The 26,878-nt window shown below is 39.0% G+C and overlaps 1 protein-coding gene across 2 annotated transcripts in view; it reads left to right on the forward strand.

Annotated features, from left to right (window-relative positions):
• Positions 1 to 641: 641 nt before the first annotated feature.
• Positions 642 to 26,878, forward strand: part of UNC5C (unc-5 netrin receptor C) — a 390,559-nt gene continuing 364,322 nt past the window's right edge. For both annotated transcript variants that reach the window (XM_056567230.1, XM_056567237.1), the window contains exon 1: positions 642 to 1,253. In XM_056567230.1, the coding sequence (XP_056423205.1) occupies positions 1,139 to 1,253 (115 nt within the window). In that variant the 5' untranslated portion in view covers positions 642 to 1,138. The remainder of the gene's footprint in view (positions 1,254 to 26,878) is intronic.

Here is a 26,878-nt window from a genome sequence, read left to right on the forward strand (position 1 = left end):
GCCGTACTGAAAAGTAAAAAAATGATGTAAGACATCACCCTCCATTGCTTTATAAACTTATACAGTAGGATATTAATGCTAATGTTGATAAGTGGCCATGAGGATCTTATACATTCAAAATTGATCTAAATTGATTCAATCAAAACCATCTCTGGGATCATAATGATGTAACAACTATCTGGTGGGTCGCCAGCATTAACCCACTGTGAGCCGCTGTGAATGGGTCATGATCAAACGCAATCATTTGTTATACTATTGCCAATCACCATGTTTACAAAACATTATTTCTCTAGGAAAAAAAATGTGTATTGTTTAATAATGTTACTTTTTGCATTAAATCCTGTTATCCCTGTCGCCGCTATTAACTAAAAAGCAAAGGGAAGAGACTTAGCCGGGCATGGTGTGTCCCAATGCATGTGAACGTTCTGTATTACTTAGTGTCTAACCCCTTCCCCGCCGGGCTGTGGCAGCAGAAGGGATTTTAATTAAGTGCAGGAGTAAAAGACAAATGTGTTCTTGTTGCCAGTGCTCAGGCTGAGAGCTCCTTCCAGATCCAGGGATCCATGTCTGCTCTTGCAGCCAGGGAGGTAGGGCTGAGAGAAGAGGGAGCAGGATAGCAGGAGCTGACTTTCTCACAGTCTCCTTGTAACAGAGAACAGAGGCAGACACACATTCTCTCTGCCTTCCACATGCGTGTGCTCTCACACAGCTCCAGTGTACTACTAATGCTTCACCTCATGCTCCTCTACCTGTGCTCACTGACTCAATGGGCTTTTAGGATCCTACCTGGCCGCGCTCAACAACATCACATAGATGTGTTTGCGAGATTTTAAAAGCATTTCTCCAATGATATTTTTTCTTCCCCAGCTCCTTTTTCGTTTCCACTGAACGGATTTATATTACTTTCTGACACATTGCACATATTCTCTTCTATCAATAAGGGATTCATGAAGCTGGAGACTAGTCAGTGGTGGCTTTTGCTATGATGACCATTTTGGCATGAGATCTTTGTGACTTAAAAGAGGAAATAAATGCACTTGAAATTGTCTGCGTAACTATTGGCAGACTCTCCCGGTGCTGAAGAAAGTGGAGTTTGCCCAGCTATAGTGCCAGCCAGCTTGTTGTGCCTTCCAATACCATGAGGAAGGGTCTAGAAACTGCCAGCTGTGGTCTAAGGCTTGGATACATCCTGCAAATGTGTTTCCTACCTGCCCTGGCCATACTGACTGCCAGCAGTACTTTTGCTGCCCAAGGTAAGAACTTATCAGTGGGCAGGTATGGGCAGAGGGGATGGCTGTGGATGTCACTCTGCCCTTACTGTATTGATGTGTTCCTATGCATGTGAGATGAATAGATTACCCTATAATGTGTGACTTCCAGGTGTAATTCTTGTGTCTGTGATAATGATGGCAGAATCGATTTGTCAGGTTTGCAGTGAATCAGTTTGGCTCGCATCTTGGAGAGGAGAATTTGTATACAATTTGTTTGTCTTTATGAGATTACACAGGTTTGACGGAGATTTAGACTGATTCTTTTTCTTGGGAATCAATGGAGACGGGGATTTTCAGATCACCTCCTCTTTAGTCTGTAGTGATGTTATGAGGACTTGCTGAGGCATTACACATTCTTTCCTCTCACTTTTAGCATTTCGGAGCCGAGCACTAAGCAGTGTACAGGAACTCTTTACTGAAATGAGACACAAGCAGTGCATTCAGTTCATGATGTGCAGAGCGGAGGGCAGAGCTCTCTTCACCAACTAGTCTCTTTGAAGGGAGCAGGGTGGTACCACACTAGATGCCAGCCTGTCTGCCCACTATAGATTGGGCTAGGTAGTCCTGGGAATAATTAGTGGCGCTCGCTCTGCTGTGAAATCCGCTCCATAACAAACCACTCAGGACATCACAACATCCACATTGCACTCCATAGGCTTTGACTGTGTTAATAGATAACAGTTTGCTGCTATCTCTGCTATGAATACTGGATAAAAACCCATCTCAATACAGGGGAAAGTATTATCATGAGACTGCAACATTTTAAGCAGCCTGCAAATATGTAATATAAAGATCCTTAGTAGAAATGTAAATGTATTAAACATAAACTGGAAGCAGCAATAGAGTCATTATGATTGTATAATCTATAAGTATGAATTGGAGTGATAACAAACTCTGCACAGCATTGTGGAATACGCTGGTGCTATTTAAATAAAGGAATTATTATTATTTATTATCAGCAGAAATGTATACACTCTATAATCTGTATGTCGTACTAGTAAATGATTAAGCTCATATCTAGAATTTCCTCCAAATCATCACGTAACTCTTGTAGTGAAGAAGAAGCAGTCATGTAATGTAGCTCAGTGTTTTCCCAAAGAAAGTGAAATAATAATATATAGTGATCATCATGCCCATTACACACACTATATTCCCAATGGAACCTATGCAATGCACTCAACAATAGCATCTATAAGCGTCAAAGTGAAGTATAAGTTTGGCTTTTATTGATGCATCAGAATGTGTTCATCAAACCAAGGCTGTAATATCAGCAATAAGACAAAATGGTGTTAACCAGGACTGTAGATCCCAGCAATGAGCTGTTTCCATATGCCGTATAAGGGTACTGGTGATTGAAGCAAGAAGTAAGATAATAGAGACAGTTGCTGAAAATTAAGGTGAAATCACTGCTGTGAGTTTCCCAAATAGGTTTCCTCCGTAGATAAAATTCTTCAGAGAAACCAGGATGGGCTGGCGAGAAACAAGATCAATAAAGACAATCAGCCAAGAGATAAAGGGATTACTACCTTGAGAAGAGAATGAGACACGAGCACCAAGGAACATGTTTCTGTTGCGCTTGGGCATTTGGATTTATATTGATAGCTGTTTATCAAGTGCGCTTGATATCCACCCAATCCCCCCCATGGATATGATGATAGTTCTCATGGATTATATCTGCAGAGTCCAGGGGAGCAGAAATTAAATCTACTATTCTCTAACCAAAGGAAGCCTTCAAAGGCATGCCAACCCATTAACCATCAGTCTGGCTTTTTACATGGTTGGAAAAGCCAGGGCTTGCCTTTGACATATGGGAAATTGGGTAACTCCTTTATTGTGTTTGTTTAACCAGTGGAAGCAATTCATGCTTTACAATAAAGTATAAAGTTTACGACCCAAATTATTTATTTATAAAAATTGAAAGAGATATAAATATCAACAGAGTAAACATATATACTGTACTCTTCTTTATCTGTAAGAGTAGATTTAAGAGGAAGTCAACAAGTACAAGGTCTTTTCAGGTTATATACCATTGTTTGTGTGTTTTACATTACTGAGAGTGAATGGAAGAACCACGCAGTATATGTTGCAGTTGATAAAAGGAGAAGTGAATTGTGGAATCTATGACAAGCATTTAGGAATGAAGACCTTGATCCAAGAGGCATAGAATGTAGAAAAAAAATGTATAGGAAGCAAAACGTACTAGTGAAAAGAGATCCTTGAACCCTTGTTGACTTGTTGGACAGTGCTGGCACGAGCTCAGTGTTTTATAGATAATGTGTTTTTTTTTGTCTTATTTGTCTGTTCCTTAAAGGTATGATATGCATTTTGTTCTCTGGGAAGCTGCCTATGCATAGCATATGACACTGATCCATGCAAAGCTTCTGTCAGGACAGTAACTGTAGGTGGGATCTATAACTTCACTTTATCACAAGTCTTGATCTGTAGACATGATGTCAGAAAGGTCAGGAGAGATGCATATCAGAGCATCTTCTACAGACATTACAAAGGAACCTAGACAAAGTACAGAGAATTAAACTACGTCTAGAATTAATGTAAGTTGTCAGCTCAACTCTTTTTTTTTTTTTTGTGGTTGCGGCTTCAGTATTTACAGATAGTGCTTCAATAAGAGTAGAGTAGTACCAACACATGACTCTTTAGACCACACACTCCAAGTCATTCTCGTGTAGAGACCGAACCAACAAATTAGTCCTGGTCCAGTCTCTAAAGCACTTGTTTCCATTATGAGAATATAGTTATATAGATATGTATAGCCATAGATAGTAGAGAGTGGACTAGTCCTCTGTACATTCTTTATTGGCTTCATTTGAGTGCATTACTCCGCACTTAAGGAAAATATATGGCATCTGTTGATAAACTCCTTCAGTGCAGGGACCAGAAGCAAGTTGTTCCAGTGAGTGGGAGTATGGTGCAGAAAATAATGAAGATGAACAGATTTGTTAATACTTGGAAGAAAGCTGTTTAATGTTTCCTGGAAAAAGGCTTAGATTTTTTTTATTTTTTTTTATTTTATTAATTAGCTGAACTAAGTGGCCAAGCTGAAAACCATGGAAAATGTAGTAATAATGGGTCCGGTATATACAATAAGGTACTGATAGAAGACTAATATCAATCATACTACACCTACGTATACAAAAAAAAAACTAATTTAAGCTATTCCATTGTAAGTAGTTCATGATCACTGTGACATCAACTATAACTTTTGTTCTTTGAAGGAAGCAATGGGAAATCCATTTATATGACTTTATCCATCCGACAATATTGCATTTTAGAGGCCAGAGTGCTATTTATTTTTCACATAAGATATTACCAGTATTAGGATAATGCCAACGTAATAGATAGTTATTACAGTTATGACATATTTGGCTCTACTACCTCTGCAAAGCACAAAACTGTTAAAGCTTGATATTATATGTCTATATATATATATATATAAACATATATATATATATATATATATGACTATTCATGCACAATGTGTTATTAGGATGGACGTCTTGATGGCTCAGTAGTTTGTATTGTAGTCTTGCATTGCTGAGGTCCTGGTTTCATTTGACCAAGGACTATGTATGCATGTATTCTGGGGGTTCTTCTCATGTTTGCATGGGTTTCCTGTCCCTCCCATTCCAAATTGGCTTCTTCCGAAGATGACCTCACTGTGTGAGGTATTTATATTGTCAGCTCCATTTGGGACAAGGTCTGGTGTGAGTGATGGTGATCTGTGGGGAATACTGTGATGCTATACAAAAATAAAAATAAGAAATATATAAGAAATAAATAGTCATGTTTACTCCCTTGGTTGTCTATCTGTATGAGTTTTCCAACTTGACACAGAAGCCAAACAGTATATCAGTCCTTCTCAACCTTTGGCTGTTAACAGTAACCTTTTTGCTAGGTCGTAGCCCAAACATCATCTTCATCCACGGTGCCTAACATCTATTTGATCTAGTCACTAGATTCTAGTGGGACAGAGGAACAAAGACTCGAATAGCCTAAACTTGATAACTCAATTACCCACTGTCATATATGGGTTGGTGCTTCATCTATAGATCGCTGTTCTTAGCATTTCTTTGGTCTAAAGCCTTAGTACATCTGAGTGATTCTGTAAAGCTTATCGCTTAAGATTTGCTGACAACTTTAAGAAGGGAAGGGGGGGTGCTTTGTGGGTACAACTATGTTGTCAAGTTGAGGATGTGTAAGGACAGCAGACACAAATTCTTGACCAGGGACAGGTGAGTGGTCTGTGTTTGTGAAGGAGCCAAGTTGAAAGCGTAAAATGCCTGAAATAGGTGAGTGAGCATTGCTTTGGAAATTACTCTTGTGGTTTCATCATTTTAGATACAGATAAGAAATGTTTTCTCTGATTGACATGGAGGCAGGCAAGCTTTTCAGAGCCACCATCAGACATGCTTTGCTTGTGTTTGTATTTGATAGACACAGGCAGTATCATCTAAAACGTATCTGGATGTAGATTAAAAGGCAAAGCTAAAGGAGATGACAGTCCCTAGACATAACTTTGCATACAGGAGTCTAATGCACGTGATTAGAAAGATTCCATTTTCGGTATTAATACATTTTATGTAGGATTGCCTATTATGTTTACATTGCATATAACACAAAACGCAGTGCTGCTTATTTTTCATTGATTTTTTTTATTGAATCTATTATGAAACAATAGAGTGTGAAACAATTCCTTTTTCACAGATACAGTCTGGAAGCTTGATGCAGAATCTCATGCATTACACATTATAAAGCAAGTCATAAACAGTGGCATTTAAACAAGATTCTGCAAAGAATATAAACACTGAATATATTTACAGGAAGACAATTCAACAGAGGACACACAAAGGTGTGTTCCCAAAATCTCTAAGAAAGTGTGCACTAAATCATAGGGAATTCGGAGTCAGGAGAAGGGGTATTCAGTTTAAGATCTGCAACTCTTGGCTAGAAAGAACAGCTACAAAGAGTGCCACTCTCTTTTGCAATAAAAGGGTAACCCGGGATTAGAAAAGAGCTGATTTATTCAAAAATAACAGCTCCATTTCTGTCCTCTGGTTGTGTCTGGTATTGCAGTTCAGTTTCATTAAAGTGAATAAAGCTAAGTTGTAATACCACACACAACCTGAGAACAGGAGTGGTGCTGTTTTGGGAAGAAATTAGCTCAGCTTTTCGATTTCTGAATAAACCTTAAAATGTTATTCCATCTCATGGTCCTGAAAAAAAAAAAATAATAATAATAATAATATATATATATATATATATATATATATATATATATACTTGTTTGCCTAACTCATGGCCGCCACAGCTGTTACAATGTCAGTACCTGTTACGCTCCCGCTGAGCCAATCAGTGGCTGAGGCTGAGACTGACAAGGAAATGCCGGCAGCAGGGATCAACACAGTGACAGCAGCAGTGGCATGGGAGCCGGGGAGGTTAGTATCTTTTTTTTTGTTCTATTTTAAAGGACCCTAAATCTTTAGGCTAAATTTTTTGAAAAAAAAATACATTTCCTCCTAGGTATTTCTTTAAATTTCTTTTTAGCTTGTGTTATTTTATATCGTCAATAGAACAAAGAGCCAACATAACAAGACAAATCTCGTATAACCTTTAAAAGTAGCTGTTAAGAATTTAATTACATGAAAGAAATCTGGAAAAATGAGCATAACTAATGAAATAAAAGGCCTGTCTTTATCAATAGTCCGTGCTGCTCTTCTGATACAGAAAAGCGTGTGAGTCAGAGTGGCAGGTTACTGGACACGTCTGTGGGTAAGAATAGTGGGTAGGCATTGGATTGTCCATCACCGATGACAGTGTGCCAGGAGGGGGTGACAGTTGGAGAGATCTGCAATTGTATTGACGTCTGCAGTTATGAAGTTGGCACATAAAACGCCACTGTGTGTTTTTCATTAGCAGTCTCAGCAAGTAGATCCTAAATGATGTCCTGTATTAAAGCAGAAGAGGAGCTACTCCCTTTCCCACTCACAGTAAATACTCCCTTCAGTTTTTCAATTATGCATGGAATCCAAGCTTCCCTTGACAACACCTATTTTTATTCATTTGCATTAATGAAAACTCTTAAACTGTTCCATATTAGAAATGAACTGATTTCTGAAATATACTACACTGCAGTATATAGGAAAATGATCATACAGGCACTACTGTAAACTGACATTATTGCAGGGTAGCAGATGCTGTAATGCTGAAGAAACGGAAGTTACATTACTCCTGGATTACTCATTATTACTCCTGACTTTGTGCTTCAGGCTAAGTGTAACCCTTGATGGGGTTAAGAGAGCAGCGGCCTGGCAATTAAAAGCAGATAGTTACTTGGAGGGGAGCTGAGCCAACATGGCTAAGATCAGCCGGCCACTGACATTAGAGGCAAGAGACCAGACACATGCGGATGAGGAGACAAGCCGAATTGCTGCAGGGAAATGACTGGTTTTCTTCGGATCCAGAGAGATTGCTACAAGGTCTGCCAGAAGGCCATGGCCATCCAGTTCCTAACAGGGACATAATTAGTTCTAGATTTCCAGCTTACGTACATTCTTCAGTCCTTTTTAACATTTCAGAGTGAATTTGATTCTAGTATTCAAGAGATTTCTATACATCATGGCTGCCTGCCTGGGTTTAGTGGTATATATATATGTATATATATATATATATATATATATATATATATATATATATATGATTTATAAAGTATTACTTCACCACAAAAAAAATCATTTGGTACAAGCAACCCAGATCTGATCAAGATCCACCTTTATCAATCTCTAGAAGGCACAGCACTCCAATATGCCATAGAATTCAATATGTGATTTATTCAGCTCATGTCACAGCAGCAAAGTTTCAATTCTCCATAAGAGACATTTTCATGCACAAAATGAGCATATTCTGTACACATACACACATATATAGATAGCTATATAGGCTTTACTTCTTGTTCATACACTTGTTCTGCCAACAGCTATCTGTCCCGACCCACTTCTCCACCCCCCCCCCCTCCATGCACATGTACATGTGTACTGAATAGGAAGAGGGAAGTAAGATTCTGCCAGACACTTCTGGGTGGGGCTTATATTTCCTGAGAACTGAAGAGGTAGTGTGCCTGTCAAACTGTTGTATGGCATCTTACAAACCATGCAATGTACCATAGGGAAAAAAAGTATGTAAAGTAGCTCCACTTGTTCCTCAATGCCATCTATTGGAAGTAGCTTCCCTTTAATTCAATGATTGACCCATAAAAAGCCTTGAAACATGATTGGGAATCATATGCAAAGCCAGATGAGGATAATCTCCCTTATCCTGATCCTCCTCCCCAAATCTGAAGAACTGTGTTCAACCCTTTAACGACAATGGACATAAATGTACGTCATGGTGTCGTGGTACTTAACACACCATGACATACATTTACTCGCCACCATGACCACGAGCACCGGACCGGTGCTTGCGTCATACGTGGCAGATCCTGGCTGCTATCAGCAGCCAGGGACCTACCGGTAATGGTGGACATCCGCGATCACGTGGATGTCCACCATTAATCCCTCAAATGCAGAGTGCGGTACTATGAATGGATGACCGGGTACCCGCAGCGCTGCCGCGGGGATCCGGTCATCCAGCATGGTAGCCGTAGGTCCCCTCACCTGGCTCCGGCTGTCTCCCGGAGTCTTCTGCTCTGGTCTGAGATCGAGCAGACCAGAGCAGAAGATCACTGATAACACTGATCTGTACTATGCTCTATGCATAGCTCTGAACAGAATTAGCAATCAAATGATTTCTATAAATAGTCCCCTATGGGGACTATTAAAGTGTAAAAAAAAAATGTAAAAATATAAATAAATAAAAAGGAAGAAAATTTGAAAAATCCCCTCCCCAATAAAAAATTTCAGTTTTTCCCATTTTACCCCCAAAAAAGCGTAAAAAAAATTATTAATACACATATTTGGTATCACTGCATGTGTTAAAGTCTAAACTATTAAAATATATTGTTAATTATCCTGTATAGTGAACTCTGTAAATGTAAAAAAAATAAAAAGTCCAAAATTGCAGCTTTTTTGTCACATTTTATTAAAAAAAAAAATTAATAAAAAATGTATAAAAAGTAAAACCTAAGCAAAGTGGTACTAAAAAAAACTACAGATCATGGCACAAAAAATGAGCCCTAATATCGCCCCATATACGGAACCATTTGAAAGTTATAGGTGGTCAAAATAGGGCAATTTCAAACATACTAATTTTGTTAAAATGGCTTGAGATTTTTTTTAAGCGGTACAATTATAGAAAAGCATATAACATGGGGATAATTTTAATTGTATTGACCCACAGATTAAAGAAAACATGTCACTTTTACCGGAAAGTGTACAGCGTGAAAACAAAACCTTACAAAATTAGCAAAATTGCATTTTTCTTTTCAATTTTGCCACATAAATAATATTTGTTTGGTTGCGTCGTACATTTTATGGTAAAATAAGTGATGTAATTACAAAGTACAATTTGTGATGTAAAAAACAAGCCCTTATATGGGTCTGTGGATGGAAATATAAGAGAGGTATGATTTTTAGAAGGAGAGGAGGAAAAAACGAAAATGCAAAAATAAAATTGGTCTGGTCCTTAAGGCCAAAATGTGCCTGGTCCTTAAGGAGTTAATTACAAGTAATGATGCTGGATTCTTATATGCTTGATTTTTCATCAGTAGTCGGAGGTATGTCTGTTAAAAAATAAATAAATACATTTAAAAAAATGCTATTTTTTTTCCAATTATGGATGAGAGTGTTTGTAAAGTTAAATATCATACATTTTACACAGTGAACCCAGTCTAAGGCTGCTTTCGCACTACAAAATCCTCCATTTTTAAACATCCGTAGGAAGATCCATGTGAAAATCAGCTGAAAACGCTAGTAACAAAATCCAATACGTCCGTTAGAAAATCCCATTATAATCTATGGGATTTTCTAATATCCGTATTAATCCGTTTTAGTCCGTTATTGATAACAAACGTTAGTTTGTTACGGAAGATAGTTACGGAAGAAATAGTTCTTGAACGCTTTCTTCCGTAACTATCTTCCGTAACAAACTAACGTCTGTTATCAATAACGGACTATAACGGATTAATACGGATATTAGAAAATCCCATAGATTATAATGGGATTTTCTAACGGACGTATAGAATTTAGTTACTACCGGTTTCAGCTGATTTTCACACGGATCTTCCTACGGATGTTTAAAAATGAAGGATTTTGTAGTGTGAAAGAAGCCTAGAAGTAATTGGGGAGGATTTTTAACCTACAGATATACTAGTGACTTTGGTAGAAACATTAGAATCAGTACTGCCAAATCGAATGATTTTATTTTGCATAATTTATATAGTGCTGACTTATTCCACAATCCTTTATGAGAGAATGTATACGTATATATAGTATTTGGAGTCCTATACTAGGATGTATTTTTCATCATGTCTTTTTTTATAAGCTAGAGGGCCACAGTGTACAAGTCTACTGTGTGTACATATGTTATACTGGGAAAGGTCTCTTCAAGTTGGAGAAGAAAAAAAAATCAGCATCTTGAAAGTGCTTGATGCGGAAAATGTGAATTATAACATGAGAATAGCGGAATCTTTTGGGGATACACTTTTAATTAAGTGCCTACACGTTTCTTCTTTCAGAAAGACTTAATTATCTCAGAGTTAAAAAAAGGAGCATTTTATTTGTAGATCTCGCTCTGAAGTGTCTCGTGTGTATCAGTCAATAAAGCCAGAGCCGCAGATCACTGCAAATTCATAAGGCTGCTTTAAAGCAATGTTTTTAGTGGCATGCAAATGAATGTGTGTTTGTAGTCAGTCAAAAATGAGAAATGAGCATAACAGGGACATAATGCATTGTTAGACCAATAATTGTGTCATAATGAATGCTTGTCCTCTAACCTCACCCAAGCAAGACATAACACATTTTATTGGTTTAACCCCATAGTCTCGGGGCTCCATTATAGAACCAGACATGAGTGATCCCATTGTACTAGCTGTAGGAATTTTAGAAGTTATAACTAGTTTTCTAAATGTTTGCATACTGTTAAGTGTTTTTTTTTCCATCTGTGTTCTGGACAGTGTGTCATTGTTTCAATCACGCAGATCGCTTAATTTTACAATCCTATAAATAGCACCATACTGTATTGGATTTCTTACCCAGGATTCTCAAGCTATACCCAGAATTAATGGGAGAAAACCTTAGAAATCCAAATAGTCTGTATTTAGGAACAATTCACTCAAGGCGATGGAGGAGATTTATAGCTAGGGCATATGAAAACAGTAGGAATGACTACAGCGACCAATCACATTGTAGATGGTATTTTACAAATTCAGGTTGCAGTGCAGGGGCACAGCTTAAGGCTCATAGTTCCTGTTATCCCCATAGACTATGGAAGTATAGAGGTTAATGCATGAATCACTGATAGTGTAAGGCCAAGAAGGGGTTAATATCATAATCCTTAGTGATCTAGGCCAGTGAAAGCATCAGTATCCCTGATGGTCTAGGGCAATGAGGGGGTTAATACAATTATCCCTGTTGATCTAGGTCAGTGAAGGGGTTAATTTAATTATACCTGGAGGTCTAGGGCAGTGAAGAGGGTAATGTAATAAGCATTGGAAGGGTTGATAGCACATACCTGGGGTCCACTGGTTACTCCCCTCTGAAGGCTCCCACATTGCCATGGCTGTAACTTCTTGTTTCCTCCATACTGTAATTATAGATATGAGTGCACAGGAGGAATAGAGACAACTGTGCAACTGTAACTGTATAGCCAAACAGTCCTGTCTATGATCAGGAAGAGTGATCCAAGAATGGTGTGCCCAATCATTAAATTAAGGGTCAGCATTAGTTTGGGGGTGGGGGGTGGGGGACTACTCCTCTCTACAGCTATACCAAGGTTTCCCAAAAAATAATTTTCTAGAATGTAGTTGGTGTGTAAAGGATTATTTGTCTTTATGGACTGATGGTATGGTGTTATGAATCAACATAAAAACTGATTTACTCTTTGAGCTCCATTTTTTTTCTTTTAACAATTTCTTTGCCCGTTATCTGAAGCACCATGTTTAGCATGTGGTTGAGGTTTGGTACTCTGATCTATGAAAAACAGTCATACATACTGAAGGAGTTATAATGATGAATATTTCTAGCGAAATATATATGCTCTATCTTTCAATATCTGTTCTCGCTAACTTTCCCTTTGCCATCATGACTTTCCCTGCTGTACAAAAATGCTGAAACCTGATGCCATAGTTTCTTATGGGAAGTTTTGGGTATGCTGACATCACTTGTGATACCAGATTTCTCCCTGTAACAGACAGAAAACACCTTGCATACATTGCTTTTACCTTTTGACAATTTCTTACACTGGATGCCAAATCCAGCAACTGACCAGAGACAAGTGAGCTGCGTGATCTCAGCCTTATGGCAGAGTCACAGAGGTCTCATCCTCAGGGTATTTCACTCGGTGGATTTGCCGACGGCAATCACAGATGGACTGTAGAGCGAGCTCCCAGCTGCGGCTGGGTAGTTATGTGTGTCCACTCGTGGTGGATTTCCGGCTGTGGAAATCTACCGCTATGAGCGGACACACAGAGCTACCTGTGAGCTCCCTTTACAGTCCTTCTGTGACTGCCATCGGAGCATCCGCAATGAATTTGACCCATTTAACCCTGCCCTAAGGCTAAGTTCACACTGCTGATGTGCTCCAACTTGTTTAATTCTATTCATCTTTTATTTTTTTTATTTTTTTTTTATTTATTTTTTTTACACCGAACAGACCCAGATCCGCTTTAAGCACAACTTACACCACCATTTCCCGACGAATCCCATTGACTTAACAAGGTTCTTTCAGGGATCTGGTATTTTACCAGAGTAGAACGGAGAGAAAAAAAATAGGGCAAGAACAATTTTTTTTCTCTGCTCAATTACCATCGTTCCAATTGACTTGTCCCTTTACCGGAGCACAACGCAGTGTGAACAAGCCCTTACCTACCATGTATGCCAAAAGTCCAGTTTTACTTCACATGGTTTTTATTTCGGAAGAGCTAGTAGGATGAGAAATACTTCATGACTTGGCGTCCTGGCTTTAGTTCCATTACAATAGCTATGATCATGGTATCTAATCTGTAATTACAGTATCACTTGGCTCTCGCTTAACAAACAATATTAAAAAAATAATTGTTTATTGATTGCCCGTAATGTCATAGACAAACATGTTCCTGGCAGCGTCACTTAGATTTGTGTGAGCTTGGACTGCATATGTTAGTTTGGGTAACTGACAATGATCTGTTTCTCAGCTGAGAGCTCATTGTAATACTGGGCACACAATTTTACCGCCATTTCATTAACAATATGGACTGAAGATCTGCCAAACCAGCCAAGTCCTCTCTAAAAAGGGTTGATGTGAAATAGACACTTTATGACATCTAAATCAGAGAGCAGGTTTCTGTAACTCTTCTTAATTTCATGGAAAATTGACCACACATGCTTAACCGTGACTCTATTATGGACCAGCACCAACTCATTTTCGGAATCTGCGGGAGTCCAATAATCCATTTCACAAATGATCTTACATGTCTGATTGATGTATCATAAAAGTCTACTTAGATGTTATATGTTGTACATCTAGGCAAAACATTAACCTTTTTAATAGATTTAATAAAAAATGGTATCTCCCATTTATAGAAATCATGACTTATAAAAAAAAAGACCACTAGGGGTCCTCATACCATCCAGAACATAATCCTGTCCGGCTGCAGCATCATCTTTGTCCCAGCTAAAGCACAGGCAGGAATAAAGTCCAGGGAGTGAGGGCAGGACTAGCACTCCTTTATGCTTAGTCCTATTCTGTCGCTCACGCTTCTGTCTGAAAACGAAGAAGAGGTGGTTAGAGAGCAGCTTGCAGTGATTGGATGGGGAGACCCAGCTCAGCACAACAGACTTGAAAGAAAGTGAATGCATGGCCAGTGAGAACAAGCTCAGTGCAAGCCCTGGACATGTCTCTTTTCAAGCAGTGGTTGTCAGAATGAGTGAGCAGCACAACAAAAAAATTGTAAGCCAAATACAGAAGCTAAACACATAAAAAGACCTGTAAATCATCTGCATCACCTAGTAAATAACATATTTTGGCATTATTATTTTTTCTCTGATATGACAGGTAGTCTTTAGGCTTCTTAATGTAAACATTAGATGTTTCCATTTGGTGACAGCAGGAAGAGATTTTGAAGAGGCTGGGACAATGAAACAGAAATATATTAGAGAGTTACATGGCTTAACTGAAACCTACCTTTAAATTCAAGTAAGAAGGCTGCTATATATTCCCTCTATGAACTGGGATGTGCTAGCTATTGCAGAATTTTCAATAAATTATTGTTTACTGTTAAAATAGGCACTTGAAATTGCTGAATATCATGAAGACCAGACCATCCTTTAATGGCTTTGTTTTTAAGTAGACAACAAATGTAAAGTGATTTATGTTCAGAGTTTCTCACAGAGCTGCACATAGCATTTGACTTAGTGTATCATATGAACCAAGTCAAATTTTCTAAGTCCCATGACTAATCCGCTCCATAGATGTTTCTTTTATGCCCAAAGAACCATAAAAGAAAGGAAAACGATTGTGCTACGCAACTAACATTTGAGAAGAAATGCCTATATTATCATTTATATGGCATTCATATTCATGACTCCCATTTCTAAGAAGTTTATAATAGAAAAATGGTGCGAGACGGTGGAAATATTTTGCTGTCATTGCTGTAGACACTAAATCAATTTTGAGCAGATTTACACCAATTAAACCAAGTTACTTCTATGAAATTGAATTGTGGCGTGAAGTTATTCATTGCACTTTACATTAAACAGTTGTCAAAGTCATCTAGTAGGAAAGGTTTCACGTAGGCCTATGGAGGCAAAAACTCTATTACTTGATAATGTCTTGGGACTGCAAAGCTTCTTTGCCAAGTATGACAATTGGCTTTAGTCCAAAATTCATGACCTCTTGGGGCCCATTTAGATGGGCTGACTGCGGCCATGTTACAAGCCCTGATCTTGTTATTTGGACTTTTACAAAGCTTATTGATGTGTAGGGAGGGCAACATGAACAATCACTGGATCGTTTGTGTGGCCCCTTACTTCCATCACTTTTGTTGGTGCACATCTGATATTACATGGGAAAATGTGTGGTCGACAAACAAGGATTTTTTACCTATTACACAGGGCAATATGGGCCACATGTAATAGGGTCCTTACATTGGTCTTGAAATGCGTCGGCCATTTTCACATATTCATAGATAGAGTTATTCTTTTAGGAATAAACCTATTAATTCATGGTGGAGCACACAGCTATAAACAATATAGAAAGTTGCAAAATCTTGACTGATCTTCTGTAAACAATTTCAGGAAACAATTAAACATTACTAATGGTGAATGCAAACCGCCCCCCCCCCCCCCCCCCAAAAAAAAAAAAAACATGTTTCACTGAGAGAGATATAATATCCTTGGCTTCTCCTTCCCACAGACACATGCACTTTTACAACAAAACAGCTGTGTCATCTACAGCCATTACATAGAATATGGCAGTGGCCCATTAGTTTTGAGTAGTTTCAACTTACACTGTAAACATGACCAGCTCTTTGATGTTAAATATAAATGTATATCGGATGAAAAGGACTGCATTATTCATTTGGCCAGGACACACAGCAAACAGTAAAATGCCCCCATTAATTGTTTTGCATGAATACAACTTTCATCCATTTCATTTGAATTCAGCAAAAATAGATTGAAACATTAAATCTACTGAGGAAGAAAGTTCACCTCAGGAGCTGACACTGGTTATTGCTAAGACTCTTTCCATTCTCTCCTTCACATAGCACAATAAAGTGCGAGTAATAAAAAATATCATTAGCTTTAAACTGCCAATTCATTACGTGGGCCCAGAACGTGAAGAAAATGTGTTGATTTGTAGTCATTGTTAAAGGGTTATAAATTATAAGATGTCTCATTTACACTACAGCTATGTGGGCACCTGACTGGTGACATGTAATACAGCTTACCTACTGTAGTAAATAGTATACATACTGTATAATATAGTAATAAAACTGGAATGGCAAAAAAAAAAAAATATATATATATATATAGAACAATAAAAATATAGAATGATAGAATCTGGGCCTGCAAAATCTGGAACAGGACCCTTTTCAGCTTCTTCAAAAAATTTACAATTTGCACAAAGTAATGTAAAAAAAAAAAAAGTCATACTTACCTACTCCGATCCCACACAGCTTCTGTTCCAGCGCTTCCCGTCCCACCACTCACCATTGCTTCATGTGATGATCCCAAAGGGGTTGCACTTTTTTACATGCCCAGGGTAAATTTAAATATATAAATATAAAAAAAGCCATACTCACCTGCCTGATGCCCCATTTCTGTAGCTGGCTGAGGCAGGTCCCCACTGTAGCAAATTAGTATTTGCCTTGTGTCAAAAGGAGACCAGGAGGTTGGGATCAGTTGGGGGTAGCTCAGGGAAACTGGTGAAAAAAGGCAAATACAATACAAGTTATTGAATGGCCAGAATTATTGTTTCCCCTCATGTACACACACATGCTGGCAACAGGTTTAGAGACCTTTTTTGTGTAGAAAAGTTACTGAAATGTCTCTGTTGACCACAATTTGCTAAAATGATTTGAATAAAATGAGGACTTAGGTACACGCTTTTGGTTTTTCACTTGGCAGGGGTGGCTGATTTAGGAAGACCTTATTACAAAACTGGCTGTAGAGACCTGTACGCAATGGGGTAAAAAGTAGCAAAAAAGTTGCAGAGGAGGAATCATGCAAAGTGATGTGTCAAATTTATCAACCCGATACTGTGAGAAATATGTTGCATGTAAGCAAAACCAAAGTGAGAAAAACTTACTTCAAAACACTTTCTGAGCACAGACAATGATAAATGTCCCTCTAAATCTTCTTAGATGATTTTGTATTTGTATAGGGATGTCCAGCGGACGTCAGATACATTGCCTTATAAATAGGTGATGACTGGTATCGGTGTTATCTTGACCCGTTGTGCTATGGACCTTGCTCAGTATGTGAGTGCACACTTCATTATTTCTGCTTCCTTTCACCACCCCCTCCCAGAGAGTGCTGAACAGAACAGCAAATGTTTGAAAGCTTTGAGTCAACAGTGCCTGGCGATCAGGTTTCCAGTTTTGACAAATAATTTAAAAGCCAAATGTGCCACCAAAAACTGATACCCTCGATGCATTTCATCTTGCTCATCCATCTTGAAGGTTTATTGATGGTGCTCCTTTTATTGTCATGTGTTGAAACCCGCTGACAAAACTATCAAGCAGAAATGGAGAAAAAAATCCCACAATTCATTGCTCTAAGTTATCATTTCAGATGAAAGATTTGTGCGTCTCACCTGACGGAAAATGCAGCCTTGTGTTCGGCATTCACTTTATTAAAATTGTTTCCTACCTAAATTCCTTTGAGATAAGCCCTAGAAAGTTACCAACTGTGTTCCTGCAAATATTTATCTACCAGAAAATGATTCTACATCAAAGCGTATCCGTGTATCATGGTGGCAATCCCTTGTGCCCCTCATTTGCGGTTCTGCTTCAGAATTAACATGGCAGAAATTATTCTTAATGCTTTAGTCAAATACTGGAGCTGTTTGATCGCCAAAGCAAGTAGATCACAATGAGCTCAGTTGTGGGTTTATGTTTTACTGTGTTGGATTCTGAAGAAAACCTTCAGGCTATATCATCTTTAAGACATACCAAGAAATAATGGATATTATTTATAACAAATATGTAAATTCTTTAAAAAAAAAAAAAAAAAAAAGACATATTAGCTTTACCTTAAAATGTACTAGTTGTTCTCAATAACCAGTTTTGTGTATGACCCTTCCTTAGGGTTGTTTGCCATTTGTATAATACCCCAGAAGCTGCATAAAACAAAGGCTTTTCTCTATGTCCTAATTTTATGTTTTCTCTGTAGAAGAAAAAGACTGGACACAACCTCTGTATACCACGGCATTAAAGACTACCAACTATGCTGTATTTATCCAATGCAATAACAATGTGGCAAACATCCGATGCAACAACAATGGACCAGATTTATCAATATGCCTGAAACCAACACTGTGTGTTCATGTCCATAACAACCAATCACAGCTCAGCTTTTATATCTTATTGAGCTCTGGTATAAAACAAAGCTGAGTTGTGATTGGTTGTTATGGGCTAAACCGGACAGAGTTGATTCTTATAACTGGCCAAATGTAGTATATGTCCAGTACAGTAAAAATGTCCACTATATGTCTATATTTAAGCATTGTTACATAAATGCCCCACCCCCCTCTCCCAAGAAAATCCTCAACTAAATCACTGTCAATTTAAGATGAAGACATGTTAAGAGGCAAAGAGGCTTTCTGAACAATTAGTATATGAAAGTTTGATGTAGAGGCATACGGTGCCTATATATTTTAGTGAAAAGTTGGCTGAACCTGTGAACTGGCATTACTGTCCAACTAACGTGTATGGGGGCGTCCCGACTGTTCCTCAGACAGATGGGTTGGACAGGTTGAATTTCAACTGCCTGACGTTATTTATCTCAGGGAGATAAGCAGCCACCAGATGAGTCTAGTAATGGCTTACCCCTCTTCTCTACACTGAGAACACATGAACATTCAGCTGAGCCAAACATTTATGTATGCATAGGGATTGGGAATAAAAGCTGATGTTCATTGAGCTGAAAGCTATTGAAGGTGTATGGCCACCTTTACTAAAAATTAATACTGTCTTCAGTGGTGTTGAACGAATGAATATACTGTACAATGTGAAACGTAATGTAAAGTGATATGTAACTTTAATGAATTATGCATGTTATAGGGTATTGTTTTAATTATTCATATATTCTGAGGTCAGGACCTACCGCAGCTCATGTTACCATTAAGTGATGATAGTTAGGATAGGTTCAACCTGCATTTGTATGTATGTTTTACATATATGTTTTATGCTCTTGAAAGTAATTAAACATCTATGTTAAAAGGATGCTAAAAACAATGCCAAACAGCAGATTCAGTTTATCAATGACTAACGTTATGTAAAAAAAAAATGTATGCGACATGTATGTTTTGTGTATCAACTTTACTTTTGAATACAACAAAATGAAACGTAATGAAATGGGAACATTGAAATTATCAACCTACCAAAACTGAGTTTTTACAATTTTTTTAGGTTTTTATGAAAAGGGTTCTGATCAAAACCTGTCCAGAGGAAAAGTTGCTGAGTTGCCCATAGCAACCGATCAAATCGCTTTTTTTTTTCATTTTTCAGAGGCCTTTTCAAAAATGAAAGAAGCGATCTGATTGGTTGCTATAGGCAACTCAGCAATTTTTCCTCTGGACAGGTTTTGATGAATCTCCACCATAATGTGCAACCTGTAATGATAATTTTTAATATTAAATGATCCACCGATCTTTTGTGCAAAGCCGTGTGCATTTACTGCTGGAAAGCGGCCCATCTAGGGCCCAAGTTTTGTTAGTCTAATGAACTTCTGGCCATATATGAAAATGTCAGTTGGACATTATGAACACTGAAGGACAGCTTATATAATAGATGTTTCCATAATTATAAATGTTCATATCCCATTAGCAGTGCCAGGCAAATCGGGGCAGCTGGTCTTTGACTAAACTAATTCAACTAATCTAATTACAAATGTTCTATACTTCTCATGACATGGGTGGGGTTGACTAGGGTCATCCAAGAACCCATATACTTTTGGAGCTGACCCTTCTCAAAACACATGTAGACGTATCATAGAAAACTGCACTTCACTATGTGAAAATAACCAACAAAAACTATCCACATCCTTACAAAAAAAATGGTTTTGTTATTTATTAGAACGTTTCCTTTGCATGTGTAGAGGATAAAGAACATAGTGTGAAGTGGCAGAGCTCTTTCCCCTTTCGGAACATCAATAGTATTTAAAAAGAACTTTAAATTGAGTAAACTATGTTTTACCTAAGAAAACCAAATCAACCTTTAATTACATTTCATAGTAAGAGGGTTTGTGCCATTAGCAAATAATCGTATTAGCATCTTCAATGGTGACAATAGTGGTGAAATGGAGGGAGCTTGTGTTACTACAGGGTGCAACTATTTCATTACTGAAATCCAAATTGGAATCAGCTGTGCCCACTGATGTAACATTAACCATTTTTCTTCCTTTCCTCCTATCCCCGCTAAATGATAACCTCATCAGGGTAAGATCTATAATGTGTTCCTGTCAGTCTGTGCTAGTAATTCATTTCTCCCACGATATAGCATTGCAGAAAAGGTTGGAGTGTCGAAAACAGACAAGTATAAAGCAAGTGTAGCCTGTGTTCTGTGTTGCCACATGCCATGTTTTGCTTTAAACAAATGTATCTTGTTTTTATCACTATTCTTACACATTATAACTATGGTGCATATCTTGAAGAACATGACTGGGTTCTTCCAATGCTGTTTGCAATTATATTTACTTTTTAAACCAAAGCTGACACTGGAGAGAGCTATAAGAGAGCATGGGGAAAAATGCAGAAATGATCCATAGTAAAATATATAGATAGTAAACTTGCATGCATTTCATTGTTAAAAGTGTTGTCTCATCTGGACAAGGCCATCTTAGATGGTAGCTGCAATAAACTAATCCTTGCAGGTCAATCTTTTTTAATCTTGGAGTCCAGACACTCATTTGTGCCGAATAAGACATACCTGTATCTCTGGTGCTATGTGGCTTGAGTTGTGCCATAGCCACCTTAGTGTAGCTATGCCCAAAGAGGGCATACCCTATGAAAGATTAAGAGAATGAATTGGAAAAAGGATGGGTAAAGTGGATCATGTCACACTGACTATGCCAATGAGCAAGCTTCCACGGCAGCATTTAAAGAGGCCACTTGCCCCTCCAACAAATACCGGCTTATAAGTCTTACAACTACTGTGGAAAAGAAAAATGGCATACAGCTAATGAATGAGCGATTGTGATGTAATATATAGTATGTTCTCGTTTAGTATTCCAGAGTATGAGAAGCTCTGTAGGGTATGTTCACTGCAGACATGCTTCAGATCAGAGGAAGAAAGTCTACTGGAGATCTGCATCATGTACATGTTTCCTTACAGTGTCTCCTTCCTCTGGCTGATAGAGGGTATTCCTAAACAGGAGTTCCACCTCTATGATGTCCACATGTCGTCACTGGACATGTGGAGAGAGGTTGTCCAGATGTGTTAAACCCTTTAGGTAGCCATGGGTTTTAAGATCAGAGAAAGAAATGTAAAACAGCATAGTTCAAGGTCCTTTAGTTCAGCTTTTAAGTTCTCTCCTTCTTTGTGTACATTTCCTTCAAACATTCAGATTCTCTCCCAAAATCCAAATAGGGATTGGTAATTTCCAAAAATCCCATAGGGAATGGTAGTTGCCAAAAATCCCATAGTGAGTGGTTACTGGGCAGTGACCCCAGTGTGGACAGAGACTTATGTGAGCGATTGCAATTTTTGCTGCCGAATACAAAGCACTGTGTACATAATGGGAATTAGAAACCACAATAATGGTCTGGCTTTAAAGGGGTACTCTGCCCCTAGACATCTTATCCCCTATCCAAAGAATAGGGGATAACATGTCAGATCACGGGGGTTTTGCAGCACCCACCTCAACGGCTTCCGGCAACGCTGGAGGCTTCAGATCCCGACCATGCGAGCGAAAGACAGTGATGTCACGACTCTGCTCCCGTGTGATGTCACGCCCCCTCCAATAAGCTTGCATTGAGGGGGCGGAGCGGGACATCACACGGGGCGGAGCCGTGACATCACAACGCTCCAGCCCCGTGATCAACAGTAGTGTTTGCTCTGGGGACTGATTTTAACGGGGTGCGGCATTCAAGATCACGGGGGTCCCCAGAGGCGGGACCCCCGCGATCAGGCATCTTATTCCCTATCCTTTGGATAGGGGATAAGATGTCTAAGCGGCGGAGTACCCCTTTAAGTATATAAGAGTAATATCAGTATCCCACAAGGAATGCAAAAGCAAAGTAAACCTGGATCTTCATTGCTACTTCTGCCTCAGAGCTAGAGATCAGCAAAGGCTCTGTTGCTATTTGTTTGCGACCTGAAATCTCAACTTTAAGCATCCAATAAAATATTCCAGAGTTCTCAATTCTTCTCTCCAGCACTCACCTTAGAATAATACTTCCCACAATATATGATGTAAAAATATAACCATAACTTATTTCCCATCTTTAGAGAAGTCTTAAATAGAGCTAAAGGAAGCGTATAGGCTCTGCAAACATTAACGAAAAATAAATGAATTGCATCATAAGAAGCTTTTTTTAAGCTATTCTGTTTAGGTGACTTAAGGAGTTCCTGTAATGAGCCTGAATCATGTAATATGTGCTCTGCCTTCTCCGAAGTGCCAGCATACATGTTTATATTGGAAAGCCTAGTGAATGAAAGAAAATAACTTAGCTGCTCGGTATGAGGTTAACTGCAATCCACTGGGAAACAGTACAAGGGAAAAAAGCAAACCATTGGGCCTGCAAAAACACTGCTCCATTGTTTGAACATTTCACAAGTATGCTATTAAGAGAATTTCTCAATATTGCCTACTACTAAATGCTGCTATTCATGCATAGCTACTTCTAGTTTATACTAATGGACAACACTGTATATATTGATTTTGAAGAACTAGATACGTAGTGGAGCTTATAAGGAAAGTTTTAGGAAATAACGTAAATTACATATGGTCTACAATTGCAATATATATATATATATATATATATATATATATATATATATACCGTATATACCGTATATACTCGAGTATAAGCCGAGTTTTTCAGCACGATTTTTTGAGTGAACTCTCCGTCTTTCAATCCCTTCATTAGTGGTCTTCAACCTGCGGACCTCCAGATGCTGCAAAACTACAACTCCCAGCATGCCCGATGTTGTAGTTTTAAAACCTCTTGAGGTCCGCAGGTTGAAGACTACTGCGGCCTTCGTCATCATCCAGCCCCCCCCTTTTGTCTTGTACTCACCTCCTTGGTGGGACGTTAGGGTGAGCTGGTCCGGGCCATCTATGCTGCAGGGACCTTCTGGTGGGGATGGTTAGTCATTGCGGGCTGTCCATTTTAACCAGGGGGGCCTCTTCTCCGTGCTTCAGGCCCGACCCCGGAGTAGTGACATTGCCTTGACGAAGCCGCACAAGGACGTTCATGCGCAACGTCCCTGTGTGTCGTCGTCAAGGCAACGTCACTAGTCCGGGCCTGAAGCGCGGAGAAGAGGTTCCCCCCTCGGTGAAAATGGACAGCCCGCAACGAGTAACCATCCCACCGGGTGGTCCCTGCAGCATAGATGGCCCGGACTAGCTCACCCTAACTTCCCGCCGAGGGGGGGGGGGGGGGGGGTGAGTACAAAACAAAAGGGGGGGGGGGGCTGGATGATGACGAAGGCTTCAGTGGTCTTCAACCTGTGGACCTCCAGAGGTTTCAAAACTACAACTCCCAGCATGCTGGGAGTTGTGGTTTTGCAATATCTGGAGGTCCGCAGGTTGAAGACCACTGATGAAGGGATTGACAGGCGGTGATGATGAAGGGGGGATGATGACGGGGGTCTGGATGATTACATGGGGGGGGGGATGATGTATTTCCCACCCTAGGCTTATAGTCGAGTCAATAACTTTTCCTGGGTTTTTGGGGTAAAATTTGGGGCCTTGGCTTATGTTCGGGTCGGCTTATACTCGAGTATATATGGTATTTGGTGTAAAGAATAAATAAATGGGGAATCTTGCTAGGCCTTCAAAATGTGAGTCACCTGTTGTACAGTTATGTATAATATTTAGTGTTTGGTGTGGTCACAGCATATTGGCTTACACAATTGGACCAAAATGTGTTTTAAGAGTTTTGCATATATAACATAGCAAATATAGCAGGGATATTATTATTCAGACATTTCAGGCTGGCATCTTTGTGCAGTGGTACTACAATGCTAATATGTTAAATGAAGTCATCAGTAGCAACTCCACCCAATCTTAACATTCTCACTTTACAGTCTGTTCCATTCCCGGTAGTGTCTAATGCTCTAGGTTGCACCTAGAATTTACACTATATTAAGCAAGAATGGCTAAAAAAGTAAGAACACCGTTTATAGGAAAGAACGCAACCTACGGAAAGATTTCCATATGAAAAAAGCTGCTACCGTCAGTTATGATCTGTGAAACATATGGATTTTGTATGATATTAAGTAGTAGGAACATTTGACTTTTACAACCTCTACATGTTTTAGGAACTATGTTCACAAAGATCCATTTAACTGTAATATATGCAATGTCTGATTCAATAACTGTTCAGTGTTTTAGTGAGGGGGTTAGGGGGGATGGTGACCTAAGGGAAATAGCCCTTAATGAGGTTTGGCAGTTTAGTCATGTAAATCATTTCCACATGCTAAGAGTGGGGTTCTGTCTGTTTTCTAATCATTTGTATGAATACTAGTGCATTTGACTATGGATATGAGTTCTAGATAGGAAGTGGTGGTTGTATGAATAAAACAGTCTTGTATTTAATATAGATAGCCTTTAATTAATATTAATTTGAAGCTGCAGATTTGATGCTGTGTTCAGCCATTCATTTTACATTGAATTCTGCAGCATAAAATCTGTATGTGTGAACTGCCCCTTAGGCATTGTTTACATGGCAGAATGTCCATGTGGAATTCCGCATGAATCTTCCACACCGACATTCCATGACAGCAGAGTCCCATTGATTTTAATTGGATTCTGCTGCTCTGTTTCCTAGGCAGAATTTCCGCAGCAGCAACATTTGCCACGGAAATCTTGATTCCGACGTCCACAAAAACATTGAACCTGTTTTTGTACATTCCGTAAGGAAATCCATTGCTGACGTACATTTACGCGCCGACATGATCGCGAGCACCGGAGCGGTGCTAGCGTCATGCCCGGCAGGTCCCGGCTGATATCAGCAGCCAGGGAGCCGCCGGTAATGGCGATTGCGCGGATTTCCGCCATTAACCCCTCCGATGCCGTGATCAATACAGATCACTGCATCTGCGGCATTGCGGTAGTTTGAATGGACAATCGGATCGCCAGCAGCGCTGCCGCTGGCATCCGATCATCCAGTATGGCGGCCGGAGGTCCCCTCACCTGGCTCTGGCTGTCTCCCGGGTCTTCTGCTCTGGTCTGAGATCGAGCAGACCAGAGCAGAAGATCACCGATAATACTGAGCAGTGTTGTGTCCTATACATAGCACTGCACAGTATTAGCAATCAACTGATTGCAATGAATAGTCCCCTATGGGGACATAAAAAGTGTAAAAAAATTAAAAAAATAAAAAGTTAAAAAAAAATGTTAAATAAAAAAGTAAAAGACTTTAAAAAATCCCATCCCCAATAAAAAGTAAAACGTCAGTTTTTCCCCATTTTACCCCCAAAAAAGCATTAAAAAAAAAACTAATACACATATTTGGTATCGCCGCGTGCGTAAAAGTATGAACCATTAAAATATATTGTTAATTATCCCGTACGGTGAACGGCGTAAACGTAAAAACATTTAAAAAGTCCAAAATTGCTCCTTTTTTGTCACATTTTATTCCCAAAAAAATGTATAAAAAATGAATAAAAAGTAAAACCTAAGCAAAAGTGGTACTGATAAAAACTATAGATTATGGCCTATCTTTGCCTCTTGAGGAAGGGGTCTATTTAAGTTCCCTGAAACGCGTCTAGCTGGGAGCCTCACCTATCTGCAGCACAGACTTGCTTCAAACACTGTTGTATGTACAACTATCCCGTTCTGGCTTACTAAGTAGAGGTCCGATACCAACACAGCCGCACGCCGCCGCTACGGACCTCCGACGTGGGAGTCTCTTGCCAGAGCCCCTGCCGCTAGACGGATCCTAACCATCGCCTACAACACAGCAATTTTACCATCATTGGCCCATCGCAGTACGGAGACCAGCGGTCAGGGTGAGAGACAACCAATTTCTATTAATCTGAACAACCTAGTCTGTCAACCAAAGACTGTTTTACACTATAGCCACACATTTGCCGGACTAACAGTTTATGCCAGACAATCGGCCGATAACCTAACAACCATCCAAACAGCAGTGCTATATTCAATTTCATATACCATTAGGGCCCAATGGTAAAACATTATATACACTATTGCTTTATCAGTCTTATTTTTATTTATGTTTTATCAAATACGTTTTTTTATTGATTTTATATTGTGACAAACATTGTATAATAGATTGTTTTGCATTTCTATCAATCTAACTGTCTATAATTTTTGTTCATTGTGTATCATCCTTGAGGTGTGGTTAATATATTACTATTGAGATTTGTAAATTACTTCTATTAAAAAATATTAATCCTTCCAGTACTTTTTAGCTGCTGAATTCTACGGAGGAAACTATATTTTTCTTTTCTTCTGCTGACACCTCTGTCCATTTTAAGAACTGTCCAGAGTAGGAGAAAATCCCCATAGAAAACATATGCTGCTCTGGACAGTTCCTAAAATGGACAGAGA

The sequence above is a fragment of the Hyla sarda genome, chromosome 1, assembly GCF_029499605.1.
Source record: "Hyla sarda isolate aHylSar1 chromosome 1, aHylSar1.hap1, whole genome shotgun sequence".
In the NCBI taxonomy this organism is placed as follows: domain Eukaryota; kingdom Metazoa; phylum Chordata; class Amphibia; order Anura; family Hylidae; genus Hyla; species Hyla sarda.